Raw genomic sequence first — 21,942 nt, 5'->3', positions numbered from 1 at the left:
TTCACTAAATCTCAGTTAAGACTTCTCCCTGGTTAGATTGTCTCTGGATGTTCACTAAATCTCAGCTATGACTTCTCCCTGGTTAGATTATCTCTGGATGTTCACTAAATCTCAGTTATGATTTCTCCCTGGTTAGATTATCTCTGGATGTTCACTAAATCTCAGTTAAGACTTCTCCCTGGTTAGATTATCTCTGGATGTTCACTAAATCTCTGTTATGACTTCTCCCTGGTTAGATTGTCTCTGGATGTTCACTAAATCTCAGCTATGACTTCTCCCTGGTTAGATTATCTCTGGATTTTCACTAAATCTCAGCTATGACTTCTCCCTGGTTAGATTATCTCTGGATGTTCACTAAATCTCAGCTATGACTTCTCCCTGGTTAGATTTTCTGTGGATGTTCACTTAATCTCAGTTATGACATCTCCCTGGTTAGATTGTCTCTGGATGTTCACTAAATCTCAGCTATGACTTCTCCCTGGTTAGATTTTCTGTGGATGTTCACTAAATCTCAGTTATGACTTCTCCCTGGTTAGATTATCTCTTGATGTTCACTAAATCTCAGTTATGACTTTCCCTGGTTAGATTATCTCTGGATGTTCACTTAATCTCAGTTATGACTTCTCCCTGGTGAGGTTATCTCTTGATGTTCACTAAATCTCAGTTATGACTTCTCCCTGGTTAGATTATCTCTTGATGTTCACTAAATCTCAGTGATGACTTCTCCCTGGTTAGGTTATCTCTTGATGTTCACTAAATCTCAGTTATGACTTCTCCCTGGTTAGATTATCTCTTGATGTTCACTAAATCTCAGTTATGACTTCTCCCTGGTTAGATTATCTGTGGATGGTCAATAAGTCCCATTAATTGGTTCTCTGTTAGATTATCTGTGGATGTTCACTTAATCTCAGTTATGACTTCTCCCTGGTTAGGTTATCTCTTGGTGTTCACTAAATCTCAGTTATGACTTCTCCCTGGTTAGATTATCTCTTGATGTTCACTAAATCTCAGTATTGACTTCTCCCTGATTAGATTATCTCTGGATGTTCACTAAATCTCAGTTATGACTTTCCCTGGTTAGATTATCTCTGGATGTTCACTAAATCTCAGTTATGACTTTTCCCTGGTTAGATTATCTCTGGATGTTCACTAAATCTCAGTTATAACTTTTCCCTGGTTAGATTATCTCTGGTTGTTCACTAAATCTCAGTTATGACTTCTCCCTGGTTAGATTATCTGTGGATGTTCACTAAATCTCAGTTATGACTTCTCCCTGGTTAGGTTATCTGTTGATTTTCACTAAATCTCAGTTAAGACTTCTCCCTGGTTAGATTATCTCTGGATGTTCACTAAATCTCGGTTATGATTTCTGCCTGTTTAGATTTATCTGGATGTTCACTAAATCTCAGTTATGATTTCTCCCTGGTTACCTTATCTCTTGATGTTCACTAAATCTCAGTTATGACTTCTCCCTGGTTAGGTTATCTCTTGATGTTCACTAAATCTCAGTTATGACTTCTCCCTGGTTAGATTATCTCTTGATGTTCACTAAATCTCAGTTATGACTTCTCCCTGGTTAGATTATCTGTGGATGGTCAATAAATCCCATTAATTGGTTCTCTGTTAGATTATCTGTGGATGTTCACTAAATCTCAGTTATGACTTCTCCCTGGTTAGGTTATCTCTTGGTGTTCACTAAATCTCAGTTATGACTTCTCCCTGGTTAGATTATCTCTTGATGTTCACTAAATCTCAGTTATGACTTCTCCCTGGTTAGATTATCTCTGGATGTTCACTAAATCTCAGTTATGACTTTCCCTGGTTAGATTATCTCTGGATGTTCACTAAATCTCGGTTATGACTTCTCCCTGGTTAGATTATCTGTGGATGTTCACTAAATCTCAGTTATGACTTCTCCCTGGTTAGATTATTTCTGGATGTTCACTAAATCTCAGTTATGACTTTCCCTGGTTAGATTATTTCAGGATGTTCACTAAATCTCAGTTATGACTTTTCCCTGGTTAGATTATCTCTGGATGTTCACTTAATCTCAGTTATGACTTCTCCCTGGTTAGATTATCTGTGGATGTTCACTAAATCTCAGTTATGACTCCTCCCTGGTTAGGTTATCTGTTGATTTTCACTAAATCTCAGTTAAGACTTCTTCCTGGTTAGATTATCTCTGGATGTTCACTAAATCTCGGTTATGATTTCTCCCTGTTTAGATTTATCTGGATGTTCACTAAATCTCAGTTATGATTTCTCCCTGGTTAGGTTATCTCTGGATGTTCACTAAATCTCAGTTATGACTTCTCCCTGGTTAGATTATCTCTTGATGTTCACTAAATCTCAGTTATGACTTCTCCCTGGTTAGGTTATCTCTTGATGTTCACTAAATCTCAGTTATGACTTCTCCCTGGTTAGATTATCTCTGGATGTTTACTAAATCTCAGTTATGACTTCTCCCTGGTAAGGTTATCTTTTGATGTTCACTAAATCTCAGTTATGACTTCTCCCTGGTTAGATTATCTGTGGATGTTCACTAAATCTCAGTTATGACTTCTCCCTGGTTAGATTATCTGTGGATGTTCACTAAATTTCAGTTATGACTTCTCCCTGGTTAGATTATCTCTGGATGTTCACTAAATCTCAGTTATGACTTCTCCCTGGTTAGGTTATTTCTGGATTTTTACTTAATCTCAGTTAAGACTTCTCCCTGGTTAGATTATCTCTGGATGTTCACTAAATCTCAGTTATGACTTCTCCCTGGTTAGGTTATCTCTTGATGTTCACTAAATCTCAGTTATGACTTCTCCCTGGTTAGATTATCTCTTGATGTTCACTAAATCTCAGTTATGACTTCTCCCTGGTTAGATTATCTCTTGATGTTCACTAAATCTCAGTTATGACTTCTCCCTGGTTAGATTATCTCTGGATGTTCACTAAATCTGCATTGATACATGTACTAGAATAAAATAAAATAGAAACTAATAATGGGCCATTCCTTGCATATTCAATATATGCAATAAGATTATCAACATTAATAGTGATTTTAATATTTTTCTGAGAGGATCTGAGCAATCACATTTACTATGAAGATATTTTTTTTTTATAAGTGCCTAAGCTGTTTTTTTTTTAGATAAACCAATTTCATGATATTGAGAGTATTTATCAGAATGAACTTCTGTTTGATCAGGCTGTATTGATGTAGCTACAGAAACTACAAACCCATTACTAATTTCACTTTGTTTTTCCACTTGGTTTGAGTGCTGATAGTTTTTCTGTGTAGTACACAAATGCATTTAACTTTCAACTAATATTATTGGATTGTAATGAAATTGTACATGATGACCTTAGAGTTCATATAATTATCTGACAAAAGCAGGTGTAAGAGGTCAAGCTTATTCTCATATCTTCATAAGAATTTATCATGTCCACTCAGCTCAATACTTGAAAGCTATTCTTGTTTGTTTCCTCCATAAGGAATTAGTGGAAGATGACATGTCAGTAAACCACATATTTATCACACTCAGTGATTGTTTAATTCAAATAATTTGGTATCTAAAAAGGAGTCCTCATTGATTTTTACACACTGCACTTGCAGAATTATTTATGATCATTGAACACAAGAAACAATGTCAAAAATAAAAAAAATGTCCTTTTATAAAGAAGTTCAACACAGCAGAGAGATCTTTATGATTTGTTTTAGAAGTGATGATTTTTTTGAATGCATTTTTGTGTAAAGATGCAAAGGCCATTTATTACAAATGGCATGTGTTCAAATATTTAAAGTAAGGTTTGACGTGTGCCAATCACACGAATCATCACCACCAGGTGACTTTTTACCTGTGTTAAAAAGAAAACCTTTTGATGTTAAATACTTTTTTCTGGTGAGAAAATTCACATGATTACATATCTACTTTAGAATTTAAATTCAAATTAAAATGTGTTTATGTTTAAATTGAATTTGAGTCACACAAATATGATTTGAAAAGATAAAAATCATCATGAATGTGTAGTTTTGGTGAAAACCTATAGAAAAATGTAAACTTAGTCATTTCAAACATCATAACTGTTAATCTTGCAAGTCTGATTGTTATCTGAAATAAGTAATAAAGAGCACTCACATTTCTCCTAATTAGTTCTCTAATAATTAAACAAGATATCCAGGTGTTTTTTAGTTTTCTAGTAATAAAGAAATCCAGGTTTTTTCTCTTATCCACAGATGGCTTATATTGATAGTGCAAGAAATACAAACTTCTTTACCTCTATTTAATACAGGAATATTCTCCCAACCAGGAGACAAATTTCTTTACCTCTATTTAATACAGGAATATTCTCCCAATCAGGAGACAAACATCTTTACCTCTATTTAATACAGGAATATTCTCCCAATCAGGAGACAAACTTCTTTACCTCTATTTAATACAGGAATATTCTCCCAATCAGGAGACAAACTTCTTTACCTCTATTTAATACAGGAATATTCTCCCAATCAGGAGACTTCTTTACCTCTATTTAATACAGGAATATTCTCCCAACCAGGAGACAAACTTCTTTACCTTTATTTAATACAGGAATATTCTCCCAACCATTTTCCTGCTGCTATTCTACTTTCAGTATCATGATATTTGGTGCATAATTTTATAAATAATGGAGCTTTTATCCCTTTGAATGTTTCAGAAATGGAAGCTCTAGATATATAACAATAATCACTGTGAGAGTTTAACCTTCACTTAACCATGAGGGTTGTAATATTTACCAATAATGGAACATAATATAAACTTTTTAGTTGGAAGCCCTTTGGTTGAATTAGATAGTAAGATTTGTTGTAGTTCAATGGCCATTAGCAATAACAATCATGGTTTGAACAGTAAAAATTTCAAAATCAAGTTTTAATCACACAGACAAAATTGTAAAAACTCATCAAAGGTACGAGACTTCTAATGTTTTACACCAGACACTCATCTACATACTTCTCATCAAAGGAACGAGACTTCTAATGTTTTACACCAGACACACATCTACGTACTTCTCATCAAAGGTACCAGGCTTCTAATGATTTACACCAGACACACATCTACATACTTCTCATCAAAGGTACAAGACTTCTAATGTTTTACACCAGACACCAATCTACATACTTCTCATCAAAGGTACCAGGCTTCTAATGTTTTACACCAGACACTTATCTACATACTTCTCATCAAAGGTACCAGGCTTCTAATGTTTTACACCAGACACTTATCTACATACTTCTCATCAAAGGTACCAGGCTTCTAATGTTTTACACCAGACACACATCTACATACTTCTCATCAAAGGTACCAGGCTTCTAATGTTTTACACCAAACACACATCTACATACTTTTCATCAAAGGTACCAGGAGAACATTTAAAACCAAAAATGCCAATAAAATACAGATAAGGCCATGTACTGTGTCAGGTAACGCAGAGAAGAAAGCTATCAGAAATTGAGGAAGCAAAGAATTAATATGATTAAAAACAAAAACAAGAATTACAGAAAAATATATGCTAGTGTTGACATAGTGGTCCAAATGACTTGTGAATCTGAAATGTTTGTCTCCTTGTCCAAATGACTTGTGAATCTGAAATGTTTGTCTCCTTGTCCAAATGACTTGTGAATCTGAAATGTTTGTCTCCTTGAGAAAGGGAGAGGACATTAACATGTTGTCTTCAGAAATCTTTACAGTTTTTTTTTATTAAAAACCCTATTTTTCTCATATTATACGAATCATCTTGGCTAATTATAATTAAAGAGAAGTTCCTTTTCTTAATGATTGTATTACTCATAGGGGATAACTCAGATAACTATTGTTAATTAAGATGTAGACAGCTAAACAACCATTGTTACAAGGTGCCCTGTGGTATTAAACTTATAGATTTTTGACAGAAGTGACAACAGTTATTTGTTATAGATAATTATGGTGAATTTAATCTGATTTTTTTCCTCCATTTTATATTGAATTTACTGTTTTTTTATATGGTCCGAGTACACAGTTATTTCGTAGTGCATTTCTTTTAGACAATAAATGAAAATTAAAAAAATCCCACCTGCGCTTTCTCAATAATATTTTTACAGTGTGTTGTACTACTTTTGGGACAAATTATATCAAAATTATAGAAAACTTCATCGGCTCTAACTCAAAATATGGACAATTTTATGTTAAGGGGGTCTTCAAATCTTTTGACAGCTTCCGAAGTGCTAATTTTTTACCTTTTTTCAGCTGGACCAAATCACTACTTTACTTTAAAATTCATGACCCAAATTTTTTTACAGTGTCATTTCACCCCCCTACTTGCTATTTGAGTCATAAAACATGGAGAAATAAATTTGGAAGGGGTATAAAAAAAAATGGCAAGTAACACACTGTCCACACTAGGGACTACATTTGTGGACAACGAAAATCAAAGGACGATAACTGTGTACTCGGACCTAATAGGGTAGAAAAAGTTGACCAATCTTAATGAAACTTGGTATGACCAAAGCTTAATAAATTATAAGACTGCCTACAAAGTTTCATGGCAATAGGATATATATTATAGACAATATGACTAATTCTATATTCAACTTTGCGTGTTAAATGTAGACGTTAAAATTGAAAAATTTCAACTATCAACATTTGGGGCTTAAAAAATTTAAACATTGCAAAAAAATACTTTTGAAATGCCTTTATATATAAAATATTATGTATTAAAAGCAATTGAGTACTCATTTGATTTATCAGACTTATCATAATTATTAAAAAGTCAAATTTATATGAGCCTGTGCCTAAAAATGGAGGTTTTCCAATGAAGGGGGGCCTTACATGAAGATGTAATATTTTCCAGCAATTTTAAATTTGTAAAGCTTTTTGGTTATAAATAATCCTTACATATACATTTAATGTACTTTAAATGGAAAGAAAACTCACAAATAACATATCATATTAGTTTGAAAGGGTCTTAGGCCAAGTAAGACTGAAAATAATTTAGGGTCAATTTAGGCCGTAGCACATATTTACATTTAAAAATGCACATTGAAGCTATAGGAAATAAAAATTTGTGTCTTTTCTATCATTTCTATACTCAGGTGACATGATACAATAAATCTGAGCACAAAAAGACTCTTGCATTCAACTTTTTTGCTGACAGTATGGTCTGATACAAAGATTTTTCACTTTTTAGTGAAAAACATGCATGCAATTTTAGTCGCAACAAGCTTATATTTGAACCACTTGCTATCCTACAGAAGAAAAGAAAGATATTATGTGACATGAAACAGGTACAAAAGACATTGTTAAGTGCTTTTTATACAAATTTAGTGAGGTCTTTATTATGGACTTCAACTTTTATGTTCCAAGCTCCTCACATTTAACTTGATCCAAACAGGGCGTTAGACGAGGGTCATATATACAACACATTTTGTACATATTGTCTGAGATAATCTTCTTTTCTGTAGATTCAGAGTTCACAAATGAGTAATACAACTGGATTGAAGCATAGAAACACAAATATTGACACATAAAAACCTGTCAGATAGAAAGTCAGAATGCCACTTATGCATCAAAATTGAAAAAGCTATGAAATGCTTATTTTGACCATAATATGCCCAAATTGGTCATTTTTGCAGAAATTCTATCAAATAAAAGTTTAAATCCTTTAGTTTTATGCTATTTGACAAATTGACACCATCTAATCATTCAGGGAAGTTGCCAAAGTACAGATTCTATATTTCCTGATTTCACCTCTTAGGTCCGAGTACACAGTTATTTCGTAGTGCATTTCTTTTAGACAATAAATGAAAATTAAAAAAATCCCACCTGCGCTTTCTCAATAATATTTTTACAGTGTGTTGTACTACTTTTGGGACAAATTATATCAAAATTATAGAAAACTTCATCGGCTCTAACTCAAAATATGGACAATTTTATGTTAAGGGGGTCTTCAAATCTTTTGACAGCTTCCGAAGTGCTAATTTTTTACCTTTTTTCAGCTGGACCAAATCACTACTTTACTTTAAAATTCATGACCCAAATTTTTTTACAGTGTCATTTCACCCCCCTACTTGCTATTTGAGTCATAAAACATGGAGAAATAAATTTGGAAGGGGTATAAAAAAAAATGGCAAGTAACACACTGTCCACACTAGGGACTACATTTGTGGACAACGAAAATAAAAGGACGATAACTGTGTACTCGGACCATATGGTGTTAATTGTGTTTTTGGGGAATTTACTATGTGTTTTTTTTTTTATGAAAATTATAGATTCAATGCTTAACAAGTTATTAAAATTTGTAAAGTAAAAATTAAAAAAAATCAAGGTTGATGTAGAAAAAGAGATCCCAAGAATATATCAGTTTATAAGATGTAAGATATCTTGGTTATTTGTTGGGTTGATGATTCATTAAGGTATACCCTACATATCCTTAAATTCACTTCCCTGTTTTTAAACATTTTTTTTCTATTGTGCATGTTTTTTTCACAATTTTTTATCAGATTTTTAATATTTATACATGTGTATTGACAGTTTGATCAGATTTTTAATATTTATACATGTGTATTGACAGTTTCTGTCTTTTTATCAGATTTTTAATATTATACATGTGTATTGACAGTTTCTGTTTTAATATTATACATGTGTATTGACAGTCTGTTTTTTTATCAGATTTTTTATATTATACATGTGTATTGACAGTTTCTGTTTTAATATTATACATGTGTATTGACAGTTTCTGTTTTAATATTATACATGTGTATTGACAGTTTCTGTTTTAATATTTTTACTATACAAATCCTTGATATGTGTATTGACAGGTTCTGTTGACTACATAATTATAATATTTATATTGGCCTTTGAAGGAAAATGTTGTTGTTTAGAATAAATTTGAAGCCAGGCTTATGGTTGTTAAATCTTCTTTTTTGAAAACAGTCAGTGCCCTGATTTTTAGATGTAAAAAATACTGTGTTGAAGGGGGGACTTTAAATAAGGCTTTAAAAATATTGTAATTTAAGGAGGGATCTAAATGTGGGGAGGCTTTAAGTATATTGAGGGGGAGGGGTCCTAAGTGTGTTGCGGCTTTAGTATGTTGTTTTTTGAGGGGATCCTAAATTTGTTGATGCTTTAAGTATGAATTTTTAGAGGAGGGATCTAAAATATAGTGAGACTTAATAGTGAGACTTTTAAGTATGTTGTTACTAACTCCAATGTTTATTATATTTAATGTTATGCACGCAAATATTTTGCAAACTTCTGTAATAGACCCCAGATGGAATATAGTAAACATTTTGCAGATTCCTGTTGGAAAAGCAAACATAAGAGCTAGATAAAAAGGTAAATTCCATTTGCAGGTGTTGTTGTATCAGTGGTGTATAATCATATCAAGGGATAGTTTTGTATATCTTATACACTTTAATTAAATCTATAATTCCTGTCACACGACCACACTCAAAACATTATTGCATAATAAAACTATACATATTTTCAAATTTTCAAATTTAAATTGAATTCAAATGATTTCAACATAATTAATTACAAAAATTTTCTTTATTATTTTCAAACTTTCTACTGTAATTTGAGTTATTGTAATTTTCTATCATTAAAAACACTTTAAGGAGAGTAATTGAATTCAAAAGTTTGGCATTTCACCAACAGGTTTAACAAACATACATAAAAGATATAATGGTGTGTACCTAAAGGAGTAGATGTTTCTGTATACATACAGTAATTAATTCTCTCTTCATTATAGAATTCACACCATAGGAGTGATGATGTTATAAATCTTGTTTGGTTCACTGATATAGAGTTCCCATTGTAGGTGTATGATTGGTCTATATGATTCCAGGCTCTAACAATTATTGAGTTATTAGTTAAGTAAATGGCTTTTATAGTACCAGTACATTTATATGTCAGGAATTCATAGGAATGAGATTTACCAAGAAGGATAAAAGTAGGAGATGGTTAATTAAGTAAATAACACTACTTATCCACAAATTTCTATTTAGTTTTTATCTTTAAGGTGGTACCAAACATTAATTTGGCTCGTTTAATTTTCATAAAATTTTTAAAAAATATTTATTTTGACCCTTTGACAGAATTATATAAAAATTTCAAAAAACTTGAACCACACACTTTATCGGAAAAATTTCATTGGATATATAGCAGTTTGACAAACACAAATTTTGATCATTGAGAAGCTTAATATTTCCTTAACAATAGAACGTGATTAAAACGTTCAGCTGATTTTTACAGAGTTATCTCCCTGTAGTGTTATATACCACCTTAAACTGATTTTGTAAACTTAAAAACAGATATTCTTAGAATAACAGCAAAAATTGTATAAAAATTTTAATGGGGTATTTTGGAACTCTAAATACAGGCTAACTTCGATTTTAATCATTTCACTTTTACCATTCTAAAGATATTTAAGTCTTAAGGGAAAAGTACAGAATTTGTGCTTTTTGGATTATAAATAGATATTGGTTGATTGAGTTTTTCGTTCACTAAAAGCACATTGTTTAAACAGATCATAACTTTGTGTTTCTGAATACTTCTAAAGTGGAAAACATTTATCTTAATATTATGATCAACCAATGTTCCCATCATATGTTATATAAAATAAATGTGTCATCAGCCTCTGTCCCATCATATGTCATATAAAATAAATGTGTCATCAGCCACTGTCTCATCATATGTCATATCAAATAAATGTGGCATCAGACAAGTTCCCCATCATATGTCATGTAAAATAAATGTGTCATCAGCCACTTTCCCCATCACATGTCATATACAATAAATGTGTCATCAGCCACTGTCCCATCATATGTCATATACAATAAATGTGTCATCAGCCACTGTCCCATCATATGTCATATAAAATAAATGTGTCATCAGCCACTGTCTCTTCATATGTCATATAGAATAAATGTGGCATCAGACACTTTCCCCATCATATGCCATGTAAAATAAATGTGTCATCAGTCACTTTCCCCATCATATGTCATATACAATAAATGTGTCATCTCATACAACAAATAAGAGTTCCTGTCAGTCATTTCAGTGCCATGGCTGAACACATGTTTGTTCTTGTCAGTCATTTCAGAGCCATGACTAAACACATGTTCGTTCTTGTCATTTATTTTAGTGTCATGGCTCAACACATCCTTGAATATATATCACTATAGCCCAGTAATCAGTGGTGTCTATGTCGGAGTCAATACCATTACTGTTGGACTGCAGGTCCTTAAATACATCACTATAGCAAGGTAATCAGTGGTGTCTATGTCAGAGTCAATACCATTACTGTTGGACTGCAGGTCCTTGAATATATCACTATAGCCCAGTAATCAGTGGTGTCTATGTCAGAGTCAATACCATTACTGTTGGACTACAGGTCCTTGAATATATCACTATAGCCCAGTAATCAGTGGTGTCTATGTCAGAGTCAATACCATTTCTGTTGGACTGCAGGTCCTTAAATACATCACTATAGCCCAGTATATAATCAGGGTTGTCTATGTCAGAATCAATACCATTACTGTTGGACTGCAGGTCCTTGAATATATATCACTATAGCCCAGTAATCAGTGGTGTCTATGTCAGAGTCAATACCATTACTGTTGGACTGCAGGTCCTTGAATATATCACTATAGCCCAGTTATCAGGGTTGTCTATGTCAGAGTCAATGCCATTACTGTTGGACTGCAGGTCCTTGAATATATCACTATTATCCAAGTGAAAACACTCTGGGTCCTAGTATGAGATTACCCTGACGTCTGACAGCCTTTTTTAGGACTAGCTGGGGCCATCATAAGTCAGTTAAATCTACGAATATCAGCGTCTATACCCTTATTGGTGTTTTAAAGTATCTTCTTATCATATAGATACTGAGAATGTTTGTATAACTATATAAATGAACCAGTCTTATTATATAAATGAACAGTCTTATTATATAAATGAACCAGTCTTATTATATAAATGAACCAGTCTTATTATATAAATGAACAAGTCTTATTATATAAATGAACAAGTCTTATTAGATAAATGCTAAAAATGTATGTATAACATTATAAATGAATCAGTAACTAAATACATATAGATGGTTCCAAAACATTAATTCATTTCACTTTTTCTGCCATATTTTCAGTATTAAAAAAAAACAGAAATCTTCAAATCTTAATTTCACCCATGAAATCTAATCTGACATATAACCTTGAACAGAAGATATTAAATACTACATATTGGAAAGACTTTATTTTACAGTTACCAAGGTGATGTTTTTCCTTAAATGGAATTTGACCCTCCATCTTGCCGTCAGGTGAAGTGATATTAAATGTTAAGAAGTTTGATTGAATTCAAAGGAATTATATTTATGGTGTTTACAATCAAATCCTTGGTTAAACAATAATGGATGTCTCAAAATTAAGTAAAGTGGATTTTTTAGGATACTGGTATACTTCAATAACACAAAACTTAAAGACATCGTTATAGTATTTAGATATTTTATTAGCATGATTAGTGTTTGAAAGTTAGTATTTTTTTTATCATTGGATAATTAAGGAAATGCATAAAAACTGTGGACCTTGCATTGCAAATAATAAGTTTCTTTACGGAAAAAAAATCAAATACAATTCTTCAATTATTATGCTGCATTTTTAGCTCACTGTGCTCAAAAATACCATTGGAAGTGCTTGACATCTTTTTGCATAGATCTATCATCTATGACAACGGTCATCTGTAGACTACTTTGAATGTGTGCACTTTCCAGTAAATTTTCCTATGTCACAATGCTTATGTTATTAGGTCACATTAAGAACCTGTTGTTCCACCCTGAGATTTAAAGAAAAAATTTATAACTATTTCTGAAATGCCTGCAAATATTGAGCTAGTTTTGGAAAGTTAAGTGTATCATTTATGACATCCAAATTCAGAATGGGTCTTGTGGTCTACTAACTTTTTGCAGATTGAACACACTTTGGCTAGAAAATTTCTTAAAAATTGAATGAATCTGTAGATTCCATCAAATATTCATTGATAACTTAGGCTACATGTTCAGGCTGACAAATCACACATCCTAGTATCTAAACATTCCAGCCTTTGAACTTCACATTGGTGTTCATGTTTTTTTATTTACAGATTTACAATACCTTGACCTGTAACAATAAATATGTATTGTTTATTTGATTTTACCCATCATCCTGTGACATGTATCAAAATTTATATATTTTGAGTTTCAGGATTTGACCCTTATATCATGTATATTCCTAGTTTTAACTTATATCTAACTTAATGAATTTATATTAATCCACCATTTTGAGCAGTGATCTGTATCCACACATTTCTATTTTTCAGGATTTAATCCCAGCATTCCTGCCTTTGCCCGATATTCTGTCATTACCAACACAGATGGGGATATTAATGAGTTTAATTTACATATTGTCAATACTCAGTTGTCAGATGATGGAACCTTTGAATGCCAGGTTTTACCAAATGATGACAATCCTCCACTCAGAGCTAGTGCTACCCTGACAATACTAGGTACATGTAATTATTGCTAAACATAGGTATAGAGCTTCAGTATCTTCCACTCAGAGCTGTAAGTAGCCACCCTGACAATACTAGGTAGTTATATGGTTAAACATAGGTATAGAGCTTCAGTATCTTCCACTCAGAGCTTTAAGTAGCCACCCTGACAATACTAGGTAGTTACTGTGGATTCATTATTATTCATTGGATACCAATTTTCTTGGGTTTCTTGGAACAGGTGAACCACGAATTCAAATGTTCAATGAATTACAAATTTTCTATAGGCTTTGTATGTAGAGATTGGCAAAACCACGAATTCAAATACCCACGAAAATGCAAGTTTTCCTCAATCCACGAAAATTGATACCCACGAAAATATATGAATCCACAGTATATGGTTAAACATAGGTACAGAGATTCAGTATGTACCACTCAAAGCTGCAGCTAACGTGACAATATTAGGAAATTATATGACTAACCATAGGTAAAGAGTTTGCATATCTTCCACTCAGAGCTGTAGCTAGCCTGACAATACAGGTAATTATATTGTTGAACAAAGGTAGAGAGCTTCAGTATCTTCCACTCAGAGCTAGGGCTACCCTAACAATACTAGGTAATTATATTGTTAAACAAAGGTACAGAGCTTCAGTATCTTCCACTCAGAGCTAGAGCTACCCTAACAATACTAGGTAATTATATGACTAAACATAATTACAGAGCTTTGGCATCTTCCACTCAGAGCTAGATCTACCCTGACAATACTAGATAGTAACATTGCTAAAATGAGGTATAGAGCTTCAGTATCTCCCACTCAGAGCTGTAGCCACCCTGACAATACTACGTAATTATTATGGATATTGCTAAACATAAGTACAGGGCTTCTGTATCCTCCATTCAGAGCTTTAGCTACCCTGACAATACTAGGTAATTATATGGATATGGCTAAACATAAGTACTGGGCTTCTGTATTCTCTACTCAGAGCTTGAGCTACACTGACAATACTAGATAGTTATATTGCTAAAATGAGGTACAGAGCTTCAGTATCCCCCATTCAGAGCTGTACCTACCCTGACAATACTAGGTAATTATATGGCTCAACCAAGGTACAGAGCTTCAGGATCCTCCACTCAGAGGTTGAACTATTTTGACAATTTTAGGTAATTATATGGCTAAACACATGAACAGAGCTTAAGTATCTTCAATTCAGAGCTTGAGCTACCCTGACAATACTAGGTATTAATATGGTTAAACTAAGGTACAGGGCCTAAGTATCTTCCTCTCAGAGCTGTTGCATTAGCTACCCTGACCATACTAGTTAATTATATGGTCAAAGATAGGTCCAGAGCTTCAGTATCCTTCACTCAGAACTGTTGCATTAGCTACCCTGACAATACTAGTTAAGTATATGTCCAAGCATAGATACTGATGGTATTAGACATTTAAATGGCTCAGCATAGGTCCAGAGCTACAGTATCCTCCACTCAGAGTTGGAAGAATACAAGGTGACTAGTAAGTCTTTTATTATTAAAACAATGCACTACACTGCAGAGCTTTTGGATATCTGAAAAAGAATAGTAAAAATAGTATAGTTGCAATCCAGATTTTCTATTTTACTCCATATTTAATTGATAATAATGATTTCAGTTCCACCAGACATTGTCGAGATCGATGGTTACAGTAATGGTACAAAAGTGGATGTGAATGAATCCACTCCGTTACTTCAGTTAACTTGCCACGCTAAGAATGCCAGACCTGGTGCCGGGATAGAATGGTATAAAAATGGCCGACCTGTTACCACTAATATTGTTAATACTACTGAACCTATACCTGGTGATAAAAGGGAGAATACTAAAAGTGTTATATCCATACGAGGAGATCTCAGGAACGAGCAACAGGGAGCAGTATACACATGTCGAGCTACACATGAAGCTATTACAATTACAACATTACAGACTATGGTTACACTTAATATTCTTTGTAAGTTTGATTGTTAATGTAGTCATAACTCTAACTCAAAGTAAACAAAAGAAAATTGTAAAAGTTCAGATTATAACAATGGACATGTTATAGATGTAAGGGAAAAAGTAACTTTATATTTATATAATTAAACATTGTGTTTATTGTTGTTCGTGAAACAGGAACATACATAAAGAAAATTTATACTCTGAGGAATTTTTTAATGTTCATTTTTCATATGGCTTTGGTAGCAAATTAAATGTGGAACCTATGAAAAAATTATTTTTGGGGTATTTTTTTTCTACAATAATTGAATTGGCACACATTTGTTAGTATTTTAAATTTACCATTATACCATTACTTATGGCATCAAAATTCCTTAATGATATATATCACATTCTATGCCATGTTTTGTAAATGTACAAATATATAGAGCTAGTAGTAAGCAGCTCATACCAGGGGCAGATAATCCTTAATCAAGTGCCTTGTGTGTGATCTACTAATAACCCTATATCCAGACACCATACTCTAATGGAAAAGAAAGTTTTATGTGATAATGTGTTAATTAATGAATCAAAACCTTTCACATGTGACATCCAATAGCATGATTACTTTTGAAACAATTTTACTTTGCAGATCCACCAGCCATCCCTATTATAACAGGGTACCAGTCAAAAAGTCCTGTAAGAGCCAAGGATACAGTTCGTATGATATGTGAGTCTGTAGGAGGGAACCCTGCTCCTCAAGTTGTTTGGTTCAAGAATGATAAGAAGCTAGATTATTCCTTTAGTATTGGTCATGGTAAATCTACAAATGAGTTGACATTTACTGCTGATCCGTTAGACAATGATGCTATTTATAGATGTGAATCATCCAATCAGGCAACACAGATACCTCTGACAACACAAGTCACTCTTGTTGTCCATTGTAAGTAATATTTGTATGAAGATCAGGATTATTTGCCTTATTTTCTTCTCATTTAGTAACATCTATGGGACCATGACCAAGGGTCTAGAAATGGACATGGTTTGATCAGACATAATTTGAACTTTTCAAGGAATTTTAACCTGCAGAGTTTAGCTAAGCTTGCTTCAACTGGTCAGGCTTAGATTTAACTTCTTTAATGTATTTTAACCTGCACAGTTTACTTAAAGCTGGCTTCAACTGGTCAGGATTACATTTAACCTCTTCAATGTATTTTTAAACTGCACAGTTTACTTAAAGCTGGCTTCAACTGGTCAGGATTACATTTAACTTCTTCAATGTATTTTAACCTGCACAGTCTACTTTAAGCTGGCTTCAACTGGTCAGGATTACATTTAACTTCTTCAATGTATTTTAACCTGCACAGTCTACTTAAAGCTGGCTTCAACTGGTCAGGATTACATTTAACCTCTTCAATGTATTTTAACCTGCACAGTCTACTTAAAGCTGGCTTCAACTGGTCAGGATAATTACATTTAACCTCTTCAATGTATTTTAACCTGCACAGTCTACTTAAAGCTGGCTTCAACTGGTCAGGATTACATTTAACCTCTTCAATGTATTTTAACCTGCACAGTCTACTTAAAGCTGGCTTCAACTGGTCAGGATTACATTTAACTTCTTCAATGTATTTTAACCTGCACAGTCTACTTAAAGCTGGCTTCAACTGGTCAGGATTACATTTAACTTCTTCAATGTATTTTAACCTGTACAGTCTACTTAAAGCCCTCTTCAACTGGTCAGGATTACATTTAACCTCTTCAATGTATTTTAACCTGCACAGTCTACTTAAAGCTGGCTTCAACTGGTCAGGATAATTACATTTAACCTCTTCAATGTATTTTAACCTGCACAGTCTACTTAAAGCTGGCTTCAACTGGTCAGGATTACATTTAACCTCTTCAATTTATTTTAACCTGCACAGTCTACTTAAAGCTGGCTTCAACTGGTCAGGATTACATTTAACCTCTTCAATGTATTTTAACCTGCACAGTCTACTTAAAGCTGGCTTCAACTGGTCAGGATTACATTTAACCTCTTCAATGTATTTTAACCTGCACAGTCTACTTAAAGCTGGCTTCAACTGGTCAGGATTACATTTAACCTCTTCAATGTATTTTAACCTGCAGAGTTTATTTACTGGTAAGGATTACATTTAACCTCTTCAATGTATTTTAACCTGCAGAATTTACTTAAAGCTGGCTTCAACTGGTCAGGATTACACTTTACAATTTCAAGGTTTTAAAATTTCAGAGTTTATTACCTAAAGCTGGCTTCAACTAGTAAGAATAACAAAGACATTTGTGAACTTACATGCAAATTGTTATTTATTAATAACACTCAAGGAATTAATGTATGAATTTTTTCACCTTGGAACCATATCTTGACCTTTGATCATGAGGGTGTATCATTACACCAACATATTATGTATCACAGAGTAGTCTTCAAAGAAACACACTTGGTGATTATATTGAGAACCAATAGATTAACAAAATAAAATGTCTAATTAATATTTAGTATATTCCCAAAAGAGGCATATTTTTAAACCAGCTATTTTTACAACATGCAACCTTAAGAAATGTTATTTTGACATTTAAGGTATTGATATACAAATCAAACCATCATGTCAACTCTGGTGGATAGTTGTCTCATTGGCAATCATACCACATCTCAGGTGGATAGTTGTCTCATTGGCAATCATACCACATCTCAGGTGGATAGTTGTCTCCTTGGCAATCATACCACATCTCTGGTGGATAGTTGTCTCATTGGCAATCATACCACATCTCAGGTGGATAGTTGTCTCCTTGGCAATCATACCACATCTCTGGTGGATAGTTGTCTCCTTGGCAATCATACCACAACTCTGGTGGATAGTTGTCTCATTGGCAATCATACCACATCTCATGTGGATAGTTGTCTCCTTGGCTATCATACCACATCTCTGGTGGATAGTTGTCTCCTTGGCTGTCATACCACATCTCTGGTGGATAGTTGTCTCCTTGGCAATCATACCACATCTCCTGGTAGATAGTTGTCTCATTGGCAATCATACCACATCTCCTGGTAGATAGTTGTCTCATTGGCAATCATACCACATCTCCTGGTAGATAGTTGTCTCCTTGGCTATCATACCACATCTCTGGTGGATAGTTGTCTCCTTGGCTATCATACCACATCTCTGGTGAATAGTTGTCTCATTGGCAATCATACCACATCTCAGGTGGATAGTTGTCTCCTTGGCTATCATACCACATCTCTGGTGAATAGTTGTCTCCTTGGCTATCATACCACATCTCTGGTGGATAGTTGTCTCATTGGCAATCATACCACATCTCCTGGTAGATAGTTGTCTCATTGGCAATCATACCACATCTCCTGGTAGATAGTTGTCTCATTGGCAATCATACCACATCTCCTGGTAGATAGTTGTCTTATTGGCAATCATACCACATCTCTGGTGGATAGTTGTCTCCTTGGCTATCATACCACATCTCTGGTGGATAGTTGTCTCCTTGGCTATCATACCACATCTCTGGTGGATAGTTGTCTCCTTGGCTATCATACCACATCTCTGGTGGATAGTTATCTCCTTGGCTATCATACCACATCTCTGGTGGATAGTTATCTCCTTGGCTATCATACCACATCTCTGGTGGATAGTTGTCTCCTTGGCTATCATACCACACATCTCCTCCTTTATTTAGCACTTTCTTAAAGATGTTGGGTTTTTTTAACTTACAAATACATGGAAACAGTGTCTTTTTAACCCAACTGTCAAGCCTTGAGTTGAAAAAGTGTCCCAGACCCAACGGTAAAACATTGAGTGGACCTTACTGTTGAGTGGAAACAATGACCTACTGGACAAATTTCCTAAGATTTGAGTTGAAACCCTGTCCTATCTGGCCCCAGTTGTAAAGCCTTCAGTGGAAACATTGTCCAACTGGACCAATCTGCCAAACCTTCAATTGAAACAGTGTCCTAACCTGGCCACAATTGTAAAGCCTTTAGTGGAAACAGTGTCCAACTGGACCACTCTGCCAAGCCTTCAATTGAAACAGTGTCCTATCTGACCCCACTGTCAAGGCTTGAGAGATGACTGAAATCAATACTTTTTATAAGCCTGTTGGGTCGTATTATGGTATACCTCTTTCTGTCCATCCGTCTGTCATCAACATGTCAGGCATTAACTCAAAAACACTTTCCCCAATTTCATGAAACTTTGGTGAATTGTTTATATCTATTGACGTAGCCTCCCTTTCGATTTTCATAAATTTTAGATTTTAGGTTTCGGAGTTATGGGATTTTATTCATAAAAAAATGTGGGATTTTCCAGTTTTCTGACTAATTTAAAAAATGCTTTTAGCAATTTTCATGAAACTTTGGTGAATTGTTTATATGTATTGACATAAGTTCCCTTTCAATTTTTTAAAATTTCTGATTTATTTTGAATATATAACCCATTTAATTTTTTTATTTCAGTTCCTCCAAAGTCAGTGACCATCACAGGTCAGAAGTTAGGGAAGGCAGGAGAGCAGATTCAGCTCCAATGTACATCCTCGAATACTAACCCTCCAACTAATCTAGCATGGCTGTCTAAAGGACTGACTGTGGCTGGGGCTAATGAACAGGTTGAAGCTTCTGACCAGGGAGGATACATAACTACATCAACCTTAACTGTTACCCTAACAAACCAGGAGCCTACTGTGTTATTTATGTGCCAGGCAGCTAACTACAGTACTGTGGTCAGCACCATAGAACTAAGCGTTTTGTGTAAGTGTAATTTATATCGAGTCAACACTGACCACTACCAAATCATTTTTCGTCTATTTGTGATAGAAAAAGGAGTAATATACATTTATCATTGACTATTACATTAAACCAAGTGTCAAGCTAGTATAGAATAACCATTGACTGTTACATTAAACCAAGTGTCAAGCTAGTATAGAATAACCATTGACTGTTACATTAAACCAAGTGTCAAGCTAGTATAGAATAACCATTGACTGTTACATTAAACCAAGTGTCAAGCTAGTATAGAATAACCATTGACTGTTACATTTAACCAAGGGTCAAGCTGTTATAGAATAACCATTGACTATTACATTAATCCAAGTGTCAAGCTAGTATGAATAACCATTGACTGTTACATTTAACCAAGTGTCAAGCTGCTATAGAATAACCATTGACTATTACATTAATCCAAGTGTCAAGCTAGTATAAAATAACCATTGACTATTACATTAAACCAAGTGTCAAGCTAGTATAAAATAACCATTGACTATTACATTAAACCAAGTGTCAAGCTAGTATAGAATAACCATTGACTATTACATTAAACCAAGTGTCAAGCTAGTATAGAATAACCATTGACTGTTACATTAAACCAAGTGTCAAGCTAGCATAGAATAACCATTGACTGTTACATTAAACCAATTGTCAAGCTAGTATAAAATAACCATTGACTGTTACATTAAACCAAGTGTCAAGCTAGTATAGAATAACCATTGACTGTTACATTTAACCAAGTGTCAAGCTGTTATAGAATAACCATTGACTATAACATTAATCCAAGTGTCAAGCTAGTATAAAATAACCATTGACTATTGCATTAAACCAAGTGTCAAGCTAGTATAGAATAACCATTGACTGTTACATTTAACCTAATGTCGAGCTAGTATAGAATAACCATTGACTGTTGCATTAAACCAATTGTCAAGCTGATATAGAATAACCATTGACTCTGACATAAAACCAAGTGTCAAGCTAGTATAGAATAACCATTGACTGTTACATTAAACCAAGTGTCAAGCTAGCATAGAATAACCATTGACTTTTACATAAAACCTAGTGTCAAGCTAGTATAGAATAACCATTGACTTTTTCATTTAACCAAGTGTCAAGCTGTTATAGAATAACCATTGACTATTACATTAATCCAAGTGTCAAGCTAGTATGAATAACCATTGACTGTTACATTTAACCAAGTGTCAAGCTGCTATAGAATAACCATTGACTATTACATTAATCCAAGTGTCAAGCTAGTATAAAATAACCATTGACTATTACATTAAACCAAGTGTCAAGCTAGTATAGAATAACCATTGACTATTACATTAAACCAAGTGTCAAGCTAGTATAGAATAACCATTGACTATTACATTAAACCAATTGTCAAGCTAGTATAAAATAACCATTGACTGTTACATTAAACCAAGTGTCAAGCTAGTATAGAATAACCATTGACTGTTACATTTAACCAAGTGTCAAGCTGCTATAGAATAACCATTGACTATTACATTAATCCAAGTGTCAAGCTAGTATAAAATAACCATTGACTATTACATTAAACCAAGTGTCAAGCTAGTATAGAATAACCATTGACTGTTACATTTAACCTAATGTCAAGCTAGTATAGAATAACCATTGACTGTTGCATTAAACCAATTGTCAAGCTGATATAGAATAACCATT

General features: G+C 33.7%; 1 protein-coding gene across 4 annotated transcripts in view; it reads left to right on the top strand.

Annotated features, from left to right (window-relative positions):
• The window catches only part of LOC127700935 (synaptogenesis protein syg-2-like), a 114,277-nt gene that overhangs the window by 56,554 nt on the left and 35,781 nt on the right, over positions 1 to 21,942 (top strand). For all 4 annotated transcript variants that reach the window (XM_052204668.1, XM_052204665.1, XM_052204666.1 and 1 more), the window contains exons 4-7: positions 13,353 to 13,538; positions 15,172 to 15,504; positions 16,120 to 16,410; positions 19,951 to 20,241. In XM_052204668.1, coding sequence (XP_052060628.1) covers positions 13,353 to 13,538; positions 15,172 to 15,504; positions 16,120 to 16,410; positions 19,951 to 20,241 — 1,101 coding nt within the window. The remainder of the gene's footprint in view (positions 1 to 13,352; positions 13,539 to 15,171; positions 15,505 to 16,119; positions 16,411 to 19,950; positions 20,242 to 21,942) is intronic.

Source organism: Mytilus californianus, unplaced genomic scaffold, assembly GCF_021869535.1.
Source record: "Mytilus californianus isolate M0D057914Y unplaced genomic scaffold, xbMytCali1.0.p SCAF_5, whole genome shotgun sequence".
NCBI lineage: Eukaryota > Metazoa > Mollusca > Bivalvia > Mytilida > Mytilidae > Mytilus > Mytilus californianus.
This window is presented reverse-complemented; position numbering and strand designations above follow the sequence as displayed.